The 25,131-nt window shown below is 36.4% G+C and overlaps 2 protein-coding genes across 2 annotated transcripts; both read right to left on the bottom strand.

The window, feature by feature from the left end:
* Nucleotides 1-8,340: 8,340 nt before the first annotated feature.
* On the bottom strand, nt 8,341-8,834 carry LOC118009878 (60S ribosomal protein L32-like). Its single transcript, XM_035003877.1, has one exon. It carries the CDS (start codon nt 8,832-8,834, stop codon nt 8,427-8,429), a length of 408 nt encoding a protein of 135 aa, XP_034859768.1. The 3' UTR covers nt 8,341-8,426.
* Nucleotides 8,835-23,823: 14,989 nt separating this feature from the next.
* LOC118009877 (60S ribosomal protein L32-like) lies at nt 23,824-24,866 on the bottom strand. Its single transcript, XM_035003875.1, has one exon. It carries the CDS (start codon nt 24,864-24,866, stop codon nt 24,459-24,461), a length of 408 nt encoding a protein of 135 aa, XP_034859766.1. The 3' UTR covers nt 23,824-24,458.
* Between the last annotated feature and the right edge of the window lie 265 nt (nt 24,867-25,131).

Raw genomic sequence — 25,131 nt, 5'->3', positions numbered from 1 at the left:
TAACCAGCTCTGGTCCCAGGTGATGTCTCTAATCTAATCTAATTATGATACTGTTATTTTTTTATCCTTCTCTCTTTTCCCTTTTAATGATTCTGAAAATTTAACCAAACACTTTTCTTTGTGTATCTGATACTATTCAACAATTGGATTATTGTAGTCTTTATAATATATTCTTTCCCCATGTGTTTCTCATTTAATCCTTCAATCAGTCCTTTGAGGGTGGCGGTATTATCCCCTCTCCCACTAAACACATAAACCCAGACATGTGATATACAGACAAAACATGTTTAAGTATTTATAAGATATGATCAACGACAAATAATCAGCGAGGAAGGAGACCAGAAGAAATAACAAGCCACTAACGAGAATGTGCATGTCTTTTCGAAATACTGCTAAAGGCCAATGCTAGCTTGCCTACTTTTATAGCTACTGCATGAAGTCAGCAGATAAAGGAACATTTTCCACATTTTTCTTCCCAGTTTTCTTCAAAGGTCACAGATACACAGTTACACAAACCTCATTGAGGTGCAACTCCTTGCCTAATACTGTTTCCGTGTATCTGGAATACAGACAGGAAATTTCATCTAGTAAGCACTGCGTGTGGCCATAAATAAACTCCCAAGAGAGGAGATAGCTATGAATGCCTGGGAAGGTCAGAAGTTACTCCTCAGAAAAAATGAACAAACGAATGAATAACTGACATGAAGCTTGGAAACAATTATCCAATCAACTTTTTTTTTTTTTAAACTGGTACTGGTAATGTTTAAGAAACTAAGAGATACTGAAGAGTACATGGAGTATATTATGCTCTCTCAGATCTCAAGAATAAGGTTTTTTGTTTTTTTTGTATTGTTTTGTTTTGTTACAGGAATAAAGTTTTTAAAAGGAAGCAGTAGTGATCTGTTGTCCTAGGTTAAAAACCAATAGCACTTTGCTGAGTTTGAAAGCCCCCAAGTGGGAATCCAAAGACAGACCTGGTCGGTCACACACCAGCTAGATGATCTGCAAGCCAACTCTCAGGCTTTTACTTGTTAGTAAAAATAGAACAAATAGCCACGTCTTTCCTGTGACACAGATTTTTTAGGTGCATATCAAAATATATACGTATCTTATAAGAAAACATTTTGAAAATGTTAATGTATTTTATTTAGATGTATAGAGTGTGTTTAGCCACCTCCTTGGTGGATTCCTAGGCAGTGTGAGAAACAGAGCGGTTAATCAGGGTTATCATTTTCAAAGCAGGAAAAACAGAAATTCTTCTTATGGATCTAAAAAGCAGTTATAGAAAGGGTGCCCTCGGGTAAATACATTGATGTAGGCAGCTTGGAGGAGAGGTTAGCCTAAGTAAGACCCCCAGGTCAGACTGGCAGGAAAGACGGTGATATTTTGTACTTTGAGAAATGTATATGCATTTTAAAAGTATAAAGAGGGCTGAAATGCATGAAAGTGAAATATTTGGAAGGCTGTTAAATGATATTTGGGAGAGTATAGATATTTATTGAGTTGTTCTATCAAACCTATACATGAAATTTGGGTTTTAATTGAAGTTTACTCTGCTAGTTAAAATAGAATGTCAGTTGCTGTAATAGATAAATGCCCAAATCTCAGGGAATTAACATAACACAATACAAGTCTCCTTCTTGCTCAAAGTCTAATCTAGTGTGTGTTGGAGAGGCTGTTGGGAGACGCGCAGGAGGCGATTTCTTTTCCCACGCCCTGTCAGAACCCAAACTGACAGGCAGCAGCTTTTCTCACACAGCTTCCAAGGTGACTGGGTGTTAAACCAGTCACCTGACCAGGAATAAATGGATAGATGACAGCATGGCAATTTTATATTATTTTATTTTATTTTCTGTTTTATTTTTTCATGTCATGTCTTTTTGTGTGCACGTGTGGGAGAAGGTGTTTTAACGGGGAATGGAATATAGCATCTACTCATCATCCATTGGCCAGAATGTCGTCATAAGGAGCTATGAAAAAGAGGATAAAAAATAAGATGTGATTGTGTGTCCAAAACGTAAGGACATGTACACATCCAGCCATTCTCTGTCACAGCCCGCCCTTCTGTTCACCAAGCAGCGGTTTACCTGTTTAGCCTCGACACAGATGGCCTCACCAGTTCTCCAAGGGACATAGTCCCAAAGCTCATTTAGCCACCACAGGCTCAAATCTACATGTTGTTTTTTGAGCTATGGGAGACCTGTAAATTAAAAAGACGATTTATCCGAAACCTTCCCTGAGAAACAAATATATAATGGAAACTGTACAACACAACAACAATGCGAGCTCTAATTCACACAAGAGACAGATGGGAGTAACACGACCATCAGCGCAGACAGGAAATCTTGGGGAGCAGGAGCAGGTCAGGTGGTAGGCAGCTCTCAAACCCCCACTCGGGGTAGAGACGGTGCCTTGACTAGACCTCAAAGCTGCTATCTGAGAGGAGCTCCTTTGAACATAGATCCCCCTGTTGTGGCTCTGAAAGCTGGAAGGATTTTATTTATGCATCAGTAGAAAGGTGAGTGTTGAGGAGGATGCTTTCCTAGGAGGCTATGACTTTTACAGCCAACCTCCTATTGGTAAAATTTTAAGACCAGATTAGTATGATTGTCAAAGATTTTCTTTTTTAGTTTGGAATTGCAGTTTCTTTGACAATAAAATTCCCTTAAAAATGAAATATTCTTTTCATATATTTGTATTCAGTCAGTTCCAGATGCCTTCTATAGTTTTCAACTTTTCGTACTTCTTCCTTGTCTCCATGGTATTCTTGCTCAGTTTAGTAGAGGTGACCTTGAAGTTGATGACCTTAGTCTCACCTTATTTTCAAAACTAAGTCAAAAGGGTTTTGATGTTCAAAATATTTTAAAAATTTATTCTTATCATTTGGGGTCTAGAAGCTAATCTGCTGTGCCCTCAAATATCTGCACTTTCTCCATTTCCTCTCATTTCTACTTGCAAATAAGGCAATTATAACTTGAGGCCATTTCATTCTTCTAATACCTTGCTAACTGCAGCTAATAGCCACCAACATGCATTACTAGCGTCGGTTTTCCAATCTCTCCTGCTAGAGCTAGAGGTTCAATAGACAGGTAGTCTGCCTTATGACTTATCATAGGTGACATTTTGGACATTTGTTTCCTCACTGCATAATAGAGATATCCCTCTTTCCAATTTCTTTTGTCAATATCCTTGTAGCTCATTGCCTGACCAACAATGAGACATATTTGAGGAAGTTCAATTCAGTATCCCACTTCTGATAACGACTTTTGTATTAATTAAATTAACACTAGCTGCTGTAACAAGAAAAGGTTATTTCTCGCCCGGGTAAAATTTGATGGGAGTGGAAAGGGAACTGGCTCCACACATTCTAGAAGAGGCTGTTATATTTAAAAGATTGTACAAAATTAAAGTTACTTGGGGATTTGTGATTCAGCTAACAGATGAATAAAGAGAAAGAGACGAGAGGACCACATAGGAAATATTTAGTTGATCATGACTAGAGGTATTATACATGATTCAAATAACTCAGATTAAAACAAATCACATAGACTCACTTAGCAATTTTAGCCACAATATATAGTCTAGGATTATGTTCAGCAAAAAGGAAATAAAAAGGATTTTCTGAATGACTATCCAGTCTATGTCAGTAACTGCGGTATTACTTTATTAACAAATTCTATTAACTTTAGTATATGTATTGATTCACCCATTTGATCATTTCACAATGGTTAAATGTTAACTTGGGCAATTATTTCTATGCAGTTTGACTATTTGAATTTGCAAACTGAAGAATATCTGTTATAAGATAAAATTATAAAAATACTATTTGGTATTATGAATCAGGGAAAATTTTATTTGTTGATAGGATGAAGGGGATAGAAGGTATAGAGTAAATTTAGGCTGAATCTTGAATGAGACTTGAAAGGAACTGAGTAACATAAAGACAAATGTTTCAGGCAAAGGGAATATAATATGCAAGTATATACATATTTATTTATATATGAACATCCACATAATGTAAATAAGTATATATCTTTATACATACAAATGTAAATGTATTTATTTATGTGAATGCTTTATTTATTTATTTATTTACTTACTTACTTACTTACTTACTTACTTACTTACTCACTTATTCTGTCTCTACCAAGATGCCCCACTCAGGAAAAGTGGTCTGGGGTAAAACTTGTGTTATGCCATAAAACAAAGAACTACCAGGTTTATAAAATCCTAGGGTGTACATGAGGGATATATATTAGCCTCTGAAGGTCCTCAATTCTGTAGAAGATTCTGTGAAGTTACAAGACTGCTCCAGAGACTTACATTCTTCCTGTCATTTATAAGTAAATTCTCTTTACATAGAATAATTAGGCAATTTCTCCTGACTTAAGTTTCTTCTATTACCACTAATAAAAAGTATTCCATAATTTTCAACAAATGCAATTTGTAGGTGACAGAGAAAGAATAAGTTTGAAAAATGATATTTACCCACAATTTAAAAGAATTTTTGTTCAGCAATCTTATGATGTACTCCTTAAACTATTCATGTGCTTTGCCATGTAGCTCATCATTTTGTAAAAGCATCAAGTAGAATGTGAAACTTAGAAATTTTGGTAACAGATATTGCTTAGAACTTCAAATATATACTCTAATGTCTGCCATTAAAATGAAATCAAAACACAAACATCACTTATTTATTTCATAGCAAATATAGGAAAGTTAGTGGACTGTTATCTTTCTAAGTAAACCCATTTTAATAGGAAGACTAGAAAGTCATATAACACTAAAGATAATGTGAGGTGTCAATGCTTTCTTTTGTCTGCAGAATCTTTACCTTAACAAATCTTGCTTATTAGTTTTTCTTTCAGTATCAAAGATATTTGATGTGATACAAAGATGTGATATTTAGCCCTTAACTGATTTTAAGAAATGAGATTACACCATTTTCTGTTTGTGATTCCAGAAACAAAATTAGAACAGCACTAGAAGGTGACATATTGAAACATTTATATGGGCTTCTGTTCCACTCTTTCATGCAGAAATCATCTCTCCCTTCCCATCCTGTCTAATTCCTCCAAAAATTTTCATTTGTGATTTGAGTTCTTGTTCATTATGTGGGGCATTTTACTTACTCCCAGCTCTAGCTCTTAAACTCATATACATATTAGCGATTTTACATACTCTGGATCAAATGAATTTCTTTAGATTTCCCCAAGCTAGAAACCGATTGTCTCTAAAAAATGACTCCCCACCTCCGCCTCGGAAAGGCAGGAAAGATAAAGAGACATTCTAATCTCAACCCATATATCTGGACATGAATTTAAAGAAAATCAGTAACAGCCTATCTCAAAACACTGAGTATTTCCATTTTTATTAGATGTTAAAATAATAGTATAGCTGTGTTAAAAATACTATAGCTATGTTAAAAATAAAATTCTATTAGTGATAGATATATGATGCATGGGATTAACTTCAAAATAATCACTGAGGTGTGAGAAATTGAATGAGGACATGGATGAGACAGGGTTGGCCATTTCTTTTTTTTAAGACTTATTTATTTATTTTAGAGAGAGAGAGAGAGTGAAAGAGAGAGCACATGAGTCAGGGGAGGGGCAGAGGGAGAGAGTTTTCAAGCAGACTCCCCACCGAGTGTGGAGCCCAACTTGGGGCTCTATCCCACCATGAGATAATGACCTGAGCCGAAGCTAAGAGTCAGATGCTTAACTCACTGTTGGGTTGGCCATTTCTTATTCATTGTTAAAGCTTGTTGATTTGGTTCATAAGAGCATGTGAGTTCATTATGCTATTATTTCAATTTTGGCATATTAGTTTTAATATGTACAAAATAAAAAAATAAAGGAAGATTCACTCAGAGTCCAGATGTAGAATTATCTAAACATTCTAAAAATTATATTTTCTCCTACTCTCCTGGATGCCACCATATGACAGATGAAGTAGCAGTCCGTTCATCAAGCCATCTATGTCACTGTCCTGGCAAACTGGGTGTTTCCTTGAGAGTTAATGATAGTAACAAGAGTACCAATGAAAGCTGAACCAAGAAACAATGTGGTCTTACTTCTGATTAAACAACTGTGAGTCTTCAGCAGGAATATCAAAGCCTGAAACAACCTTACTTACACTATTAACTTACATTTTATTGATACCTGACCACAATGTCAACTGACTGGAGTCAGAAAGCATTCCCACACAGCAGAACCCAATCACCATCACTTCTTCATTTGTCTTACTTGTGTCACTCATGGCCCAAAGCCCGTATCCCATATAGCTGTTCTCAAATTGTGGAACTGCATCAGGAGTAACATCTGCAAATTTGTTAGAAGTACAAATTCTCAGGCCCTACCTCAGACCAGCTGAATGAGAAACTTTTGGGGGTAAGGCCCAGTATATTCAATTTCTCTTGCTGTGTAACAAATAACCAACAACAGGAGCGCCTGGCTGGCTCAGTTGGTTAAGCGGCTGTCTTTGGCTCAGGTCATGATCGTGGGGTCCTGGGATCGAGTCCTACAACAGGCTTCCTGTTCAGCGGGTAGCCTGCTTCTCCCTCTCCCTCTGCTACTCCCCCTGCTTTTGTGCGTGCTCTCTCTCTGCCAAATGTCAAATGAATAAATAAAATCTAAAAACCAAAAATAAACAAAAACTCACTAAAAATGTAGCAATTTAGAACAATAACATTTACTCACTCACAGATCAGCAGGTCACAATTCATCATGGCAGGCTGGCTTTTCTGCTCATGGTATCAAAGCTGAAATCAAGGTGTTGGCTGAGCTAAGTTTTTGTCTAGAAGCTCTAGCAAAGAATCAACTTCCAAGCTCCTTCTGGTTTCTGGATGAATTTAGTTCCTTGTAGATATAGGAATGCAGTCCCATGTCATTTCAGGTTTTCAGCCAAGGCCTGCTCTCAGCTCCAACATAATGCCTTGCCTGTGGTCCTTTCCACCTTTAAGCCTGAGTGGTACACCATATCCTTATAGTGCTTCTGATTTCTCACTTGCTCTGTCTCTGACCTCTAGATCCAGATTTAAAATTAGGTCAAGCACACGTAGATGATCACTCTCTCATAAGGTCAACTGACTTGGGACCTCATTGACCTCTGCAATAATCCCTTCACAGCACCAACTAAATTAGTGCTTGAGTTGAGTAAGTTCAAGAATGCATATATGGACCTGGAACCAGGAATCTTGGGAACTATCTTAGAATTCTGTCTTCTACACCTACCAATCTGTGTTTTAACAAGCTCTCTTGATTCTGAGGCATGTTAAATGTTGAGAACCAAAGCCCTATCTCTTAGTTTTCTCTCTGTCTCTCTTCCCTCTCTCTCACTCTTTATTTATATTTATTAGTCTTTTTTTTTTTTTCCTTACAATATGGTGAAGGACTTGATCTCTGTGGCTCACAGGTGTATCCACATGTACTGTCTATCCTGGAGATATTTCACCTACTTAGCCATGGAATGCTCTTAGGTTAGCAGCAGCTCATGCAGATAATATGAGATAGGGCTGAATACTAAAGCTGGTATTACTCTTGAAAAGCAAATTTCATTTCTAAACCTCTTAATTTTAGAAACTTATACAAAATGTAACTAATATTGTTTCTAAAATAAATGAGTAAGTTAACAAATGAAGCATGAATATAACCATAATGCTCAATTGCTAAAAAAAAAAAAAAGTTGCAATCCATTAAACCTTAACCTCTTATGTCTATTCTAAAGTATTGCTGAGATTATGATAGTTCCTTTGTCTGAGACTCAAACCGATAAAAGTTGTACTATTTGGAACTTTAGGTGAAAGGGAAATTTGTTATATGAAATATCAGCAATTAAATGTGTTTACTTAGACATGACCACATCAATTTTGCTTACTTTTCATTGACCAAAGAAAGTTTCATACCCATACCTAACTTCAAATGGCAAAGAAGATGTCATTCCATGTGTCCAGAAGGTTCACTGCTGTAGTATGTGTGTGTGTGTGTGTGTGTGTGCATATATAGGGGAGATAGAAGTGAGTGTATGTATGTCTATGAGAGAAGAAATATCTTTTTACTATGTCAGAAAACCTAAATTTCTGACACTCCCATTATATTCTAGAATGTCAGGACAAAAATAAGGGAAAGGAAGTTTGTGATTTTAGAAAGTAAGAGGGGAATAGATTTCAACTTCCCCATGACACATAATCAATCCTAAACTCTGAAGTTTGGACAGTTCAGGTATGGCTAAAAAATACTGTAGGAACAAGTTGCTAGAAAATGTTAGATTGCTAGAAAATTGCTAGAAAGTGTTATTTCATATTTGTTAAATATTACCTAATTATAGCTACTCTTAAAATTAATATATGTCCATTAGTTATTTTTTGTTATTTTTTTTAGTTTTATGGTTTTATTAACACAAATATGATGTGCACAACAAGCTGTCTATTCATTTTCTTCGCTGCACAGCCTGGCCTTGGGATTGGTGACTCTGATTGCCAGCTGGGCTGCTCTTCCCACAATAGCTTTGCAGTTCTTGGAGGAGACATTGTGAGCAATCTCTGCACAGTAAGATTTGTTGCGCATCAGCAGCACTTCAAGCTCCTTGACGTTGTGGACTAGGAACTTCCAGAAGCCACTGGGCAACATGTGCTTTGTTTTCTTGTTGCTCCCGTAACCAATGTTGGGCATCAAGGTCTGGCCCTTGAATCTTCTGTGCACCCTATTGTCAATACCTCTGGGTTTCTGCCAGTTGCACTTAATTTTGACATATCTGTCTGACTGGTGCTGGATGAATTTCTTGGTCCTTTTTTTAATGATCTTGGGCATCACCAGATGTCCGAGGGCAGCCATGATGCCCAGTAACAGATGGCTGCCACCTCCGCAGGCAGTGCCGAGGAAGAGAGCCATTAGTTATTTTTTAATCAAAACACTTACATTTTTTTGGTGTAGATGAGATGTGGAAGTCTGTTTATGTTTACTACTTGGAAAAATTAATGTACACATATGGAATCTGTTAAAAGTACTCTCCCTTCCTCGAACCAAGACATGATTACAATGGTTGAGACATCAAAAACTGATTCTCAGATGGTTTTGTTAAAACATCTTATGCAATTTTTCATTTTTCTCAACTCTAGTTCACAGTCTATTACAAGACTGAAAATGGAGACACTAAAAGAAGAATAGGAGTTCAAGATCAACAGCAATGCCAGGGTATATTGGAGCTGCCATAATTCTATAATCTTTTCATTAATAAAACTGAGAATCTTGCTTGGAGCCTACTGAAAGTAAAGATTTTAGTGGTAAAAGTGAGAGATGGAGCCTGGATACTTCTACTGAATAGGCATGAAGCCTGGAAAATCAGTTCAATTTGACTGTGCAAATATAGAAGTGGTATTTGGTTTGATTTAGAAAAGAGCTTAATGCCCAAGTCATCATTTAGTGAGAAAAAAAAATTCTCCATCTCTATTGAATTCCAGGAAGGTCTTTGAGTTTCTCATTGTTATATTGATATTTATACTACCTGTAGGTATTACACCATGTTATTTTTTCATTTTTTAAATTTAAACTCAATTAATTAACAATTATTATTGGTTTCTGAGGTAGAGAACAGTGATTCATGAGTCTTGTTTAATACCCAGTGCTCATTATGTCATGTACCTTCCTTAATGTCTATCACCTAGTTACTCCATCCCCCCAATTCCCTCCCTTCCAGCAACACTCAGTTGGTTTCCTATGATTAATAGTTTCTTATGGTTTGTCTCCCTCTCTGATTTCATCTTATTTTATTTTTTTCCTCTCTCTCCCTATGATCCTCTGTTTTGTTTCTTAAATTCCACATATAAGTGAGATCATATGATAATAATGGTCTTTCTTTGATTGACTTATTTCACTTAGCATAAAACCCTCTAGTTCCATCCACATCAGCTTTCCTTTTTGATGGCTGCATAATATTCCTGTGTGTGTGTGTGTGTGTGTGTGTGTGCCACATCTTCTTTATCCATTCATCTGTTAATGGACATCTTGGTTCTTTTCATAGTTTGGCTATTGTGGACTTTGCTGCTATAAACATTGCACGTGCCCATTCAGAACAATACATTTGTATCTTTGGGGTAAATACCCGCTACTGCAATTGCTGGGTCATAAGGTAGCTCTATTTTCAACTTTTTGAGGAACCTCCATACTGTTTTCCAAAGTATCTTCACCAGCTTGCATTCCCACCAACAGTGTAGGAGAGTTCCCCTTTCTCCACATCCTTCCAACATCTGTCATTTCCTGTCTTGTTAATTTTAGCCATTCTGACCAGTTTGAGGTGATAGCTCATTGTGATTTTGATTGTATTTCCCTGATGCCAAGTGATGTTGAGCATTTTTTTCATGTGTCTGTGTGCCATTTGGATGTCTTCATAGCAGAAATGTCTTTTCATGTCTTCTGCCCATTTCTTGATTGGATTATTCGTTTTTTGGGTGTTGAGTTTGATAAGTTCTTTATAGATTTTGGATACTAGCCCTTTATCTGATATGTCATTTGCAAATATCTTCTCCCATTCTGTCGGTTGTCTTTTGGTTTTGTTGACTGTTTCCTTTGCTGTGCAAAAGCTTTTTATCTTGATGAAGTCCCAATAGTTCACTTTTGCCTTTGTTTCCCTTGCCTTTGGAAATGTGTCTAGTAAGAAATTGCTGCAGCCGAGATCACAGAGGTTGCTTCCTATATTCTCCCCTAGGATTTCGATGGATTCCTGTCTCACATTTACGTCTTTCATCCATTTTGAGTCTATTTTTGTGTATGGTGTAAAAATATGGTCCAGCTTCATCCTTCTGCATGTGGATGTCCAATTTTCCCAACACCATTTGTTGAAGAGACTTTTTTCCATTGGATATTCTTCCCTCCTTTGTTGAAGATTATTGACCATGTTATTTTTAATATGGTGATGGAAGCTGAAGCACTTTGTAGAATGGCAAATACATTGACCTTGCTGTCATTATAGATGATGGTGATTTTCTTCATAATATTGACTCTAAAACTAATATGGAAAGAAAAAGGGAATCCCTAAGTTTCTTACATTGTGTGGGGGAGCATTTGACATCATAAACAGGGTTAGGAAAGCGTTTATATGCATACATTTTTGTATCTTCATCTTGATCGATCGATCTATCTATCTATCTATCTATCTATCTATCTATCTATCTATGCAAATTTTCCCAAGTGGTAGTGTCCTGTTTTTGTTGTTCTTTGGTTGTTAATGCATTGGTTGGTTTCCTCAGGGGCAAGTCTTGGGCTGACGTGCAGTTCAAAATTTTTGGTATGTTGACTGAACTGCACATTTAACCTGAAGCTTACAAGAAAACTTGGACTATTTCTTGTCTGCTAGATAAATGTCGCCAAGGATCATATGAATTCTAGTTCACCTTTGGGAAAAAAAAAAAAAAAAAGCATAGTTGATTTGGGGATTATGAACATTATGGCATCAAGAGAGATCTCTCTAATTCTGAGCCGGCTTCCATAATGTGGAACTATTTTTGGGACTCACCACTCTTTGATAGGATTTATGGAACATAAAGAGGGGAAGTTCAAAACGACCTAGCTGGAAGAAGAAAGGAGTTTGAAAAAAAAAAAATTCTGTGAAGGAAGTAAAGACAATAAATTACACCTTCCCAAGAACAGCCTCTACAGAGAGAATATATATGTAAATGGCTGCCAGCAGCCTTCCCCAGGGCCTCTGGGGAATATGCCAAGTGAAAAAAAAAAAAAAAAACAGAGAAGGAAATTAGTAATGAGTTTAGCATATTATCCACTCCTTATTCCAAAGTAAATAAAAGGGAGGCCAGGTAAGATGTGGAAGTAATTCATGCAGGATTTTAAAGATTTGAAACTTGTAAGTGGACTGGGATTTATTAAAGCCACTTTACCTTGACCAGATTCAGGATTTTGTCTGAAGTTTTCAGGCTGCAACATTTTCTTTCCCAATCTGTGTATAATAATAGAAGAATTATATCAGCCCTGGGTGACTCATTAAAAGGAATTTAATGTGAATGATAAAAAGGTTCAGGCTATTTTATTCCTGAAGTCATTCAGTTTCTTTTCTCTGCCCCTACAAAAAACAGGAGAAATTCGCCACTGGTTCAAAATTTTTGGAATTAGGTTCTACATACTAAAACATTCCTAAAATTTTCTCAGTAGGTTCCAGAGCTTTCATAATTCTTTTAAAAGAAGAGAATGGATCCCCAAAATGATGACCAATCTTGAATCATGTTCTTAGGGAGTTATCTCTTAAAACATGATTTTCAAATGTTTTAAAGGTGACCATGTATGGTTTATTAAACCATGTCTCTCTGCCTACAAACTCTCTTGACTATTTTTAATTAATGTTATGGTAAATTTAATTCTTCTGGTTATTAACAAAGCATTTTTAACCAGAGATGCTGAGGGTAAAGTTTCTTTAAAATTAAAGTATTCTATAAATTAACATTTAAAAATCCCATATTTTATCATATTATTAGAATATTAATAAAACACATTTGTATTATTTTGTGGTTCAAATGACTTTTTCCTCATCACCCTTTGACAGAGAATGTCTTCCTCCTCTATTGGATAGATTCATAGCATTTTAGAGATATAACTTATTTAACCTTGAATGTGAAAATATACTTGTGAGAAGGACTAATAATCACACCAATAAATTATTGGTTTTCCATTTTAGGTTAACTTGTTTTAATGTTGATGTTTCTTTTAGCTGAGGTGCATCAAATTTCTTTAATATTTTTAGATACAGGTAATATATAAATCACATACCTTTAATGAGATGAATTATAGATATAGAGTATCTTATGATCCCTTGAGTCTATTATCATCCATAAGCTACATAATCACCAACAACCAGTCAGAGGAAAGAATACAAAGGCACAAAACAAACATCTTATATTTCATCCATTTCCCCTTCCTAACAGATGAAAATTACTTGCTTTGAACTATTGGCCTTAAGTTTCCTCTAATAATCTTGGAACACAGGATGTCTGTAGAAGGTGGGGAGGTGAACAGTGAGGTGGAGAGAAAAATAACATGACATGCTCAGACAATTTATTTGTTCAGAATAGGGGCAAAAAACCAAGTAAGATGATTATGTATTGCTTTGATTTATTTCACTAAATGGCTATCACTAGCCACTGCGGTCATGGCATGATTATTATTGAAATCTATGAAAACAGAAGTTCCAAGGATAATGGAAATGCCTGTTCACATTTTATTCTAATAAGGATTATCTCAATATAAATGGCAACAGCTGGTGTGTCTAGTTTCTTCTCATTATCCTTACTCTTTCTTTTATTTTCAGCATTTTTTTTTTTTTGTTGTTGTTAAAAAAATACTCCCCTCCTTTAGTTATTACCACAGATAGGATGGTTAATCATTGGGGTTGTTTATATACATACCTCTAAAAAAGTCAGAACTTGGGGCACCTGTGTGGCTCAGTCGTTAAGCATCTGCTTTCGGCTCAGGTCATGATCCCAGGGTCCTGGGATCGAGCCCCGCATCGGGCTCCCTGCTCGGCGGGAAGCCTTCTTCTCCCTCTCCCACTCCCCCTGCTTGTGTTCCCTCTCTCGCTGTGTCTCTCTCTGTCAAATAAATAAATAAAATCTTTAAAAAAAAAAAAGTAAGAACTTATGTACTGTTTTGTCACGATTCTATACTCTTATATACAGCTCAGTGTTGGTTCCATGATGCCTCTTATTTATATTTTCAATTACTTAGCCAATGCTTAATGGTTTTCTGACATTTTCTCCAGATATAAGTTCAGGAAATACAAGAAGAATAGAAGAACAAGTTCTTTGGGGACAAAGACTCTATTCTGATACTGTAAGTGTAAATAATAAAATATTATGAAATGAAATCCCTGAATTTTAGGGATTATCTAAGACAAAAGAATTTTGAATGAGGAACTACATCAGAAAACATCCATTTCACTTTCTGGTGAGAATGACCAAGTAGGTTATGGTGCAGCTAGATATGAAAGGTGGCCCCTGATAATCTCTTATGATTCCTGTGAGAATATTCTTGAGTGCCTGAAAAAGAAGTGTAATGTTTAACTGTTGAACTTAGAAGCTAGTAATAATTGAAATCTGTTTCATCATCCCATGATTCAAGGAGTTGCACATCAGAGAAATATATCATGATGCTATGTACCTCAGAGTACATAAAATATGTAGCCAAATACACCAGGGAAATCAGAGTTTGCCCCCAGCAAATTAGGATGAATCATAGGTATGAGCCACTATGAGACATCTTCTTTCCAAAGTGATGAGAAAATCATTGGCTGATTCCAGCCCAGAACCATCTTATTCAGAAATATGATGGATCTCTGGTCCATCTAATGCTCACTACTGGCATGTTTCCAGTTCTCTAAGTAGATTCGTATGGAGGCTACCTTGGTAGGTCCATGATTCTCTCCAGGATGATGAGAATAGCTGAGAATACCTAAAATGAAGCTTCTGAACTAGACTATAATTAAATTATGTATCTTTTTTTTTTCTTTTTCTTTTGTTTAAAGTAATCTCTATGCCCAATGTGGGGCTTGAACTCACAACCCCGAGATCAAGAGTCTCATCCTCCACCAATAGCCAGCTAGGTCCCCCAATTTATGTATCTTAAGAAGACTATTCAATTGACAGTTCCTACATGTCTAGATTAAATTCTGTGCAATGAGGCAGGTTCAAAGTAAAAATCAAAGTCAGTTTTAGAAATACAGTTTTAAGATTACATATCTGAATTTGGTTGACTTAAGAAAATTTGGAATATTATAGCCATAACACCACAAATAATATCCCAGTCAAGTTGATTTAATGGAGCACATTTTTATTGTTTGCTTTTGTTTGGCAAGAAAGAAATTAGCAGATGCCATATCATTTGGGAACAGGAAATTAAGTACAGACATATCACATTGGGACTTATTCCTGAAAGGCAAGAACCAAGTCTGTGTTATCTCCATCAGAGGCATAGAGATTCTCATGACAGCATCTGCTTACGTGTTTGATTCATTTCCTCTCTCAACAGATTAGTGCTATCTGATCTCAGCTCCAGTTAGTCATGGGTCATTATGGCTTCTCCAAAAGGCACCCTTACTTCTGACCTTAAAAAAAAAAAAAAAAAGAACAATCACATATACTATTTGGCTTTTCGTATGTAACTGACAAAATCTGTTAATATGCTCCTTCCAAATATCTTGCCCCAACTTGTGTCATTTATCCACCATCGTCTCATCAATTGTGACCAGGTGAGTTAATCTATTAGGCACTAATATGGTCCCCATGCCCATCTTTTCTGAGGAGTGGTAGATGAATGTAGATGATCTTGGAAGGCATCACGGGCCAGTGGTGAGTACTCTCTCCAGATAAAATGCTTGAAAATACTCATTTTCTTCTTCAAAACCCCATATAAACAATTTGCAATAGTTCTCAAAATACATTTAACACATATATTCATGATACATTGATAAATTTTTGGAATTGACTGCCTTCATGCTAAATTTGTCTTTTTTTTAAACAAACAGAAATCATCTGCTTAACCTTCATAGACAAAGCTCATGATTAATGAATGCACCGAATTAATTTTCACAAAATTTTAAATCTTAGTCATTGGTTTCCAGAGTTTAAGGATGAGTCTTTTCCCCCAATTTATTAAAAATCATCCACAAATCTTTACTTCCATATATACTGGAAGGTTTTCATTCAGTAATTATAATACCAGAATTTGGAAATTGGTATTCATATCACTTGGGAACAGTGTTGAACCTTAAATCACATTCTTTCTTCAGGTGACATCTTATAACATTGAATGATGGCATAATTTTCCCATCAGGGTTTCTTTAGTCTTAGGGCTCTGACTTGTTCCTCTTGGTTTAAATGACACAATTACAGCAAGGACAAATTTAGTGTTTTGCTCTTTTGGTAACATGTTCTATAAATAAGAACATCTGTTTTACAGTCGCTTCCTGTTTATAGGGTAAGCTATTGTAGTTAAATTTCAAAATGTCAAACTCAATCAAAAATACTGATATGTTTCAGTGTGAAAGTGAAACAGCTAATGTGTATGAGGAGTCAATATAACCTAGTGGCAAGAATACTCTGCTGGGAATAGGAAGAACTGTTTTCTATTCACAGCTCTCTCATGAATTATTGGTCTTGTCTATAAAAGGATAAAAAAGGTATCCCAAGGACAAACAGGCTAATGCACACAGGGAAGAAGCTGGTATAGGAACGGGAGAATCTGATTGCCCTGACAAAGCATTTATGTGGTGCTCGATTTAGGTCATACCTGGCTGTATACCTGTGAACATGGCTAGATTTCCTACTATGTCTTTGCGTGTTCATGACACATGTGATATTAGCAGAAACATAAACAGATTCAGTAAAATAAAGCAGATTCTAAAACAACAACATACCTTTGAGGAGGCAATATTTCAGTAGATTGTCACGAGCAGGTACAGGGTCAGCTTGAGGGTGCGTGAGTCCCGATGGGCTAAGAAATGTTTAGGGGGCGTACAAAATGCAAGGGCATATTGAAAAAAGACACCAAAAGTTTCCCCTGAGGTTGTAAAATGCCTCTTCAAAATTTTCAACAATAGGAATTTAAAACTCTAAGAGACTATGCACTTCCCCCTTTACATTTGTTCATAATGAATGCTCACAAAACTCCTTTAAGAGTTTTCATAGGGCAATTGAATCGTCTGTGTTTTAGCTGCTTGATAGCAGGATTTTAGATGACCGGAAGTGCCTGTTTGCCCAGTCTGAGCAAATCCTACCACCAGATGTGTAATCAGAGCCGCAATGCATGTGCAGCAGGAAGCATGTGTGAGCCTTGTTTGACTAACAGCTGTGAACTGTCAGTGCGTATACATTTTGAGTGAAATTTGAGTTAAATGATTATTTAGAAGTATGACTAAAACCTCTTTATTTCTAAGGTTTTAAATTGGAGAGATTTAGGGTGGCAAAGTAAAACACAAACAGAAGTAAAAACAAACCAAAAACAATATGTAAACAAAACCCAAAAATGATGGAAATCTTTCCTCATGCAAATTTGGAAAATGGAAAAGGAACAAATAATATTTTCCTGTCCATTCGTTTTAACTCATTCCTAGTTGCTATTGAGTATAATCAAGAGATTCCAAGTTGGCATTAATGTTTATATACAGGACATTAAACCTAGTTCCAGGAAGAATGTTTGATGGAGTCAGGAATCCTCACTTCTGTTCTAGTCTCAACTCAGTCAAAAACCTCAAAGTTTGCAGTTAGGACTCATCCCTTTTCCTTTGATATTCTCCTCCATTAACCTCTTTAGCAGATGGTCCTGGCTGGGTCTTCACAGAAAATGACCTTAAACTCTTTGTGATGACAGCCTCTTCCCATTTCTTCCCCCTTTATAAGGAAAGTATCTTAGAATGACTGAAGTTAGTGCTTTTTTGGTTTATTAGGTATGAGGTAAGGTTTTCCATTATTTAGTATGATGAGAAATTTCTGAGTCTTAGGTATTAAGAAAGATTGGTTTACTTTGAAGAGCAAATACAGGATAAGGGAGGAATTGCTAGTTGAATTAAAGACCCTTGTGCTTCGAGGTTAGTGCAGTTAGATGTACTTAGACATAGTGATACAGAGTTAGTAGTAATTTTTAGGGAGTTGAGGAAGGGAAATGGGAGAAGAAAAGATTTATTCAAATCCCATTTTTCAAAATTTTAAATGGGAAAAGAAAAAAAAAAAAAGCTGTTTAATTATGACAGAAAATCTCCTGCAGGAGAGAAAGGGAACATGATTCTGGGTCTGTTATAAATCTGTGTCCTGTTGTTGTTTGGAGAAGTGATAGTAATGAGCAAGATGAAGGCTGGCAGACGCCAAGTCCCTGTGAGGGAGAGGAGTGCACCTCTGTCTCATCGCTGCATTTTGAGGTGACATGCATTCACCTCAATGATGCTCACCCTGATTGCCAGCCCTGCAACCCCATTAGCACCCCCACTCTCAGTTTCCTCCCTTCCTTCCACTGGAAACCATGATCTCCCATATACCCAAAATAAAACAGAAGAGAACTCATGCCACAGATCTCCTTCATATTCAGGAAATAATAAGCTACAATTACAGGCCAAGGTGCAGAAGACACAAAACTGAGCTTCATAAAGTTTGCAAATTCTGGTGTGCAAAATGGACAGAGGTTCCCAGGTCTGCTGCTGTCACCAGGAGGCAGGTAGGGACCTTGAGCTTCAGTATTCAAGGTAGAGCAGTGCTTCTCAAGTATTAATGAGCACACAGACTCCCTGGAGTTCTTGATAAAATGTAGATTAGGACTCAGTAAATCTGGGTGGAGCCTGAGATTCTTGCATTTCTAAAAACAAACCCAGGTAATGCTGCTACTACCGAAGAGGCTAGGGGAAAATATTTCCATACTAATTGGTGGGGAATTTGGAGGGGTACCCTGGTTATACACAATAAAATTACTCTTCATTATATGATTTTAAAACCACAGTGATAGGTTTCTTGTACTGTAAATCCAAATCTTTAAAGAGTTAAAAAGATGTTACACAATAAAGCAGAACCACAACAAACCCTCTGCATGAGAGGGTCTACTGATTTCAGCTCTGTGAAACTCAATGTCCCACTTTTTTCATGAAAATACTTTTTACACCTCATTTCCTATCACAAAATAAAATTCATAGAAATATAATGTACATATACACATAGTTTAAAATATCACTATCATCACAATTATAATACATAAAATAAATATATTATTAAAATGATGAGAATTTTGAAATGTAAATTTGTAGGTACAACTAGTTATTACACCTAAAAAAAAGGTCAAATGCTTGCATGCATATGAAGAATTACTATTTTTGTGGCAGGTACCATCCAGACTAATACAGTATGTTTTGTTAGAAATATAGGCAGAAGCATTGCTGTTGGTGGTGATGTAATTTTTCCAAAATGATACAATCTTTGGTAAAGTCTGAACAAAGTACAATTTTGCTTCCATATCAGATATTTGCGTTCCTGAAAAATTCCAAGTATATAAGAACCGTGCCCCAAATGGTTTGCATTTACATACAAAACAGAAGTAGTTTCTTAGCTCAAAAATTTATAAATAGGTTTCCACGTATGTTAATGACCCCTAGGACTCGTGACTCAAAACATAGTCTGAGAATCAGAAACATAGGTCTCACCTGAGAACTGGTCAGAACTTGCAATTTAATAAGATCTTCAGGTAATGTATAAACATGGCAATGTTTGAAAAACACTGCCTTAAGATATTTAGGACATTCATGAGTTCTGTTGAACAGAAGATAATTCTTTGTTATAATGGACATGGCATTGCAGGAAATCTGGCCCTCCTGGTTGTTCACTAAAGGCCAGTTACACCCACACTTCCTCATCCTGACAACCAAAAACACCCTCAAGGGTATTGTACTTCTTGTTTGTGAACCATATTAAGCTTGTAAGTAGAGGGAATTCTCACAGTCCTAACTTCTGTTAATGAAGTGCTCGTCTTTCTTTTACTTTTTAATTAATTAATTATTTACTTATTTATTTATTGTGTGTGGGCTGCTATCATGCATCTCTTAATACCATTTGGGGCAGAGTGTTGGTTATGAGACATAAATATGATGAAACTCAAATCTCAAAGGCATTTGGAAGAGTGAAAATAAAATTATTATTGACATAAATAAATTATAAAAATTAGCTAGAAAGATCTAAAAATACAACTCAAAGAGTATATGCAATGATTATATTTCTCACTGTACTCATTCAGGTAATAAAGAGACGATTATGATGTGGAGAACAAAGGCAGAAGGGAATGTAGATAAAATTAAATTTCCTTGTAACCTGCAGCTCATTGATAAGTACTTGAGGCCCTCAGCTTAGAACCTGCCTCCAGCAACTCCCAACTCTCTTTTTTTTTTTTTTAAAGATTTTATTTATTTATTTGAGAGAGAGAGAATGAGAGACAGAGAACATGAGAGGGAGGAGGGTGAGAGGGAGGAGGGTCAGAGGGAGAAGCAGACTCCGTGCCGAGCAGGGAGCCCGATGCGGGACTCGATCCCGGGACTCCAGGATCATGACCTGAGCCGAAGGCAGTCGCTTAACCAACTGAGCCACCCAGGCACCCCAACTCCCAACTCCCTTAATGTTAATGCCTGGCTAGAGGAATAAAACAACCTTAGCTTGACAATAGCTAGGCCCCCAGAAACCTGTAAGTCTTCTTTAACATACAAAAGTCCTTTTAGAAACTTCCTTTGTCTTTACCCACCCTTCTCCACCACCACCCCAACTTGAAAGTATATAATCAATTGCTCCTCACAACCCCAGTGCTGCTCTCTCTGCCCGTGGGTGAGAGTCCCTGTGCTTTAATAAAACCACCTTTTTTGCACTTAAAATGTTCCAAGAATTATTTGTTGACTGTTTGCTCTCAGACCCCACATCAATTACATGATGTTGGAATTGTTATAAATTACTAATTAAATTATCTAATAGCTTATTTTACTAATTCAATACATTAGAGATCAGTGCCAGTGCTATTTAATGGTTGAAATACCATGCCTTCTAGAACCAGACAGGAATTGAAAATGAGAGCTTATGTGCCAGGTTTAAGGAGAAATACACCATTTTTCCATGTCAGTGTAGAAACTTGAAATTTCAGACTAAGAAAGCAGTGTTCCTCAGCTCCTTTAAATTTCCATGCCTCAGTGTGGCCCCAGGGATCCCAGATAATTTAAAGTTTTAATAAAAGCCACAAGTTTAGATGTTTATTTAAAATTTTCTGATATATTAATAGCTCATTCATTTTTTAAAAATCTAAATGAGATAATTCTTTAGCCAAACAAAACAAACAGGATGATTCTGAAATGTTTTTCTTTAGTACTTTACTCTGGTCATTACAGATTTGAGAATTTGGTTAACTTAATATGCTACTTTCTATATATTTAACTTAAAGAAATTCATGATGAAAAGAACCGTATGAATTTGATAGATCCATGTCTCTGCTATTAAGAACACGTAAATATTTTAATAATGACATTAATAGTATGCTTACACTACTAAGAAATGCATTATTATATAATTCTATTTTTGGCAACCATATAATTCCAATATTGTTTCTAAATAAATTATGCTCTCATAGTCAGCAAAACATTAATCATAGGTGCTGAGAAATCCATTCCCTCACAATTTCAGTATTTTAAATAGGAGAAAAAAGTTCATAGAAACTTTACAAGTCTTTTCTGTTGGCCTTTATGAAAATCAGGTAAAAATTGCATATTTGTTTTATTTCTCCATTATGTGAGGATGAGTAAAAGTAAATTAACAACTTGACATATTCAGTAATTCAGAAGTAAAATAATACTTTTGAGTGGTTCCAGAAGAAAATTGGATTCCAATGAGAAGGGCAATATGACTTCACTGAAGACAAATAATCAAGTGTACTGAGAAATTATGCTCTCATCTGCTCTCCCCAAAACTTTGTCTCTCACAGGGTTCCACTGTGTGGAAGCTTTACATGCTATGTACTGCCCTTAAGATCCTTAACCAGAATGACAATATTTTCCAAATCTCAAAATTCTAAGAACTTGAAAACTTCCCTGGTCTATTATATTTACTCAATAAATAATTCTTTAACTGGGGCACCTGGGTGGCTCAGTCGTTAAGCGTCTGCCTTCGGCTCAGGTCATGATCCCAGGGTCCTGGGATCGAGCCCAGCATTGGGCTCCCTGCTCGGCGGGGAGCCTGCTTCTCTCTCTCCCACTCCCCCTGCTTGTGTTCCCTCTCTCACTGTGTCTCTCTGTCAAATAAATAAATAAAATCTTTAAAAAATAATAATAAAAAATAATAATCCTTTAACAAGTATTTTATTTCTTTGTTTTTTTCTAAAATGTGTTATATTCAAATAATCCGCAAGCTAGCCCATTATATATTTTTAATTTTTTATTTAAATTCAATTTAGTTAACATATACTGTATTATTAGTTTCAGAGATAGAACTTAGTGAGTCATCAGTTGCATATAACACCCAGTGCTCATTACATCAAGTGCCCTCCTTAATGCCCATCACCCAATTACCCCATCCCCCAACCCAACCCATTATATGTTTTTAATTCACTCTTAGATCCTTAAGATATTTTGCAACACATTGTTTTTTTTAAATGAAGAATTTAGAGAAAGGCAAGATTTATTGTATTTGCTAAATTAATCCGAAACATAGATAATATAATCTTTTAATAAAAATTAATCTTTCAATGAAAATAATGATACATTGCAAGTAAATTTTAATAGAGTGCCTAATTCTTATGATTATGACTGTGAATCAAATTATTTCCAAATGGAGATTGAGCAAAACAGAAATATTTGAAAAAATGAATAACATATAAAATGGTTTTGTTTAAAGATTTTTTTTTTTTTTTTTTTTTTTTAGAAAGAAATAGAGCAGGAGTGGGTGGGCAGAAGTAAAGGGGGAATCTTAAGCTGACTCTGCCCTGAGCATGGAACCCAATACGGGGCTCAATCTCACAGCCCCAAGATCACAACCCAGCCAAAACCAAGAGTCTACGCTTAACCAACTGCACCACCCAGGCACCCTAACATACAAAATGTTTTGATATATTTTTATTAAAGTACCCATTGCTACTCATTTTTATAAAGAAGCATAAATGTTAGGAAACTATAAATACATTTTTATTAAAAAATTATGAACAAAACTGATACATTTATAAACATTTAAATTGTATTACTGGTTAATACAAAACTTTTGCTTGTTAATGGTAGAAAGTAGACAAGAATAGACTAAGAATAGACTCAGAAACTAAGTGTGGGAATGTCCTTCACTGTGCCTATTTTCCAGAAAGAAGCAAAAATCCCTATAACATATTATTTTGGAGAAGCAGTGCTCTGGAGGAGCTGAAATCATTAGAGTACAGACTTGTTTATCTTTTTATGTCCATAAACTAATTTGGGGTCTCACACATAAGAGGTATTCCTTGAGGGGCGCCTGGGTGGCTCAGTTGGTTAAGCGACTGCCTTCGGCTCAGGTCATGATCCTGGAGTCCCTGGATCGAGTCCCGCATCGGGCTCCCTGCTCCGCAGGGAGTCTGCTTCTCCCTCTCCCACTCCCCATTTGTGTTCCCTCTCTCGCTGTGTCTTTCTCTGTCAAATAAATAAATAAAATCTTTAAAAAATAAAAATAAAAAATAAAAAAAAAAAGAGGTATTCCTTGAATGTTTGTTGAATGGATGAATGAATGAGTGAATGAACAAATGAATGAGTGAATAAGAAACCCATATTGTCTGCTTGGGTGCCCAATGCACATAAAAATTCTGACATTATTTAGTCTCTATAATAACTGATATGCATTACATATCATTGATTGAAACAACGGTTTCACCGAGTTTCTCATCATTTCAATTCAAAATAAAATTTAAATTGTATTGCAGTTAACCCAAAACTTTTTTGTTTGCTATGCTAGAAAGTAGGCAAGAATAGTCCGTGTTTAGAAACCTCATGTTTTAGAAGTGTAAGAAAATAAAATTCAATAGTTAAGCTAAAAACAGTAACATGATTGCTATTTAGCAAATCTATGATGAACTGTGGAAAACCAAACTTGATAAATTGGAAAAAAAACAGCCAGAGGAGGGGTCGTCTGGGTGGTTCAGTTGGTTAAATGTCTGACTTCCCTTTGGTTCATGATCCCAGGGTCCTGGGATTGAGCCCTGGATGGAGATCCCTGCTCAGTTGGGAGTCTGCTTCTCTCCCTCTCCCTCTGTGTGTGCTTTCTCTCTAGCTCTCACTTTCTCTCAAGTAAATAAATAAAACCTTAAAAACAAAAACAAAAACAAAAACAAAAACAAAAAACAGCCAGAGGAGAACTGTAATATAACTCTTAATGAAAAATCTCAATATTTTACAAATACTCTTTGGAGCAATTAAAAATGAAGTAGTCCAGATAAGGAAAATCTGTGTCCTAAGATGGCCAACGGAGCCAGCAGGAGAGTCCTTGCCCTGGGGCTCTTCTGGGTTCTTCTCCCTGCCCCGCTTAGCGCACACCCCAAAGGCCAAGTATGCAGAAGTAGAAGTGTATAAATTGCCCCCTTTGTTTGTGCTTGGGGCTCAGACCTTTGGAGACCACTCTCCTCTGAGCCCTCCGGCATTAAATAAACCTCCTAGCCTCCAAGATCTCTGAGTGCTGCTTGGTTCTTCCATCAGGCGATCCAGTCCAGGTTCTGTAACAGTCCTATTGTTTCTACCTCTGAATTCCACGTGGGAAAGGGACAGCACACGGGGGTTTACCCATCATCAATTTGTAGGATCTCTGAACTGTTAGGAGTTTGAGAGAGAAAATATTCCAACACCTTCATTAAATTAGTGAGGAAACTGAGGCAACTTGTGCAAGATCAAATGAAAAAAATTTTTGGTAGTTTTGTGGTTTTATTAACATAAATATGATGTGCACAATGAGCTGTCTATTCATTTTCTTCGCTGCGCAGCCTGGCCTTGGGATTGGTGACTCTGATTGCCAGCTGGGCTGCTCTTCCCACAATAGCTTTGCAGTTCTTGGAGGAGACATTGTGAGCAATCTCTGCACAGGAAGATTTGCTGCACATCAGCAGCACTTCAAGCTCCTTGATGTTGTGGACTAGGAACTTCCGGAAGCCACTGGGCAACATGTGCTTTGTTTTCTTGTTGCTCCCATAACCAATGTTGGGCATCAAGGTCTGGCCCTTGAATCTTCTGCGCATCCTATTGTCAATGCCTCTGCGTTTCCACCAGTTGTGCTTAATTTTGACATAGTGATCTGACTGGTGCTGGATGAACTTCTTGGTCCTCTTTTTAACGATTTGGGGCTTCACCAGAGGTCTGAGGGCAGCCATGATGACCAGTAACAGATGGCTGCCACCTCCACAGGCAGCGCCGAGGAAGAGATTCAAATGGAAATTTTTAAAAAGATCCAGTACTAGAAACTAAGTTTCTTTACTTCCAATTAAGTGTTATTTCCAGTTTTTTTGTTTTGTAGTTATACACATGCATCAAGGTCAAACAGCTAATAAATTCCTTTAATCTTTTTACCTAGAAAACTTCTTGTTTTTTCATTATTCAAGGTAGAAACAAATGTACAGTTTTTAAGTATTTATTCTT

The sequence above is a fragment of the Mirounga leonina genome, unplaced genomic scaffold (genome assembly GCF_011800145.1).
Source record: "Mirounga leonina isolate KUSES-001 unplaced genomic scaffold, KU_Mleo_1.0 Mir_128, whole genome shotgun sequence".
NCBI classification, from domain to species: domain Eukaryota; kingdom Metazoa; phylum Chordata; class Mammalia; order Carnivora; family Phocidae; genus Mirounga; species Mirounga leonina.
The sequence above is the reverse complement of the archived record's forward strand: the minus strand, read 5'-3'. Positions and strand labels throughout refer to the sequence as shown.

Bases quoted from the DNA above. Each gene is read 5' to 3' on its own strand.
- LOC118009878 (XM_035003877.1), bottom strand. From the start codon at position 8,834: ATGGCTGCCCTCGGACATCTGGTGATGCCCAAGATCATTAAAAAAAGG.
- LOC118009877 (XM_035003875.1), bottom strand. From the start codon at position 24,866: ATGGCTGCCCTCAGACCTCTGGTGAAGCCCCAAATCGTTAAAAAGAGG.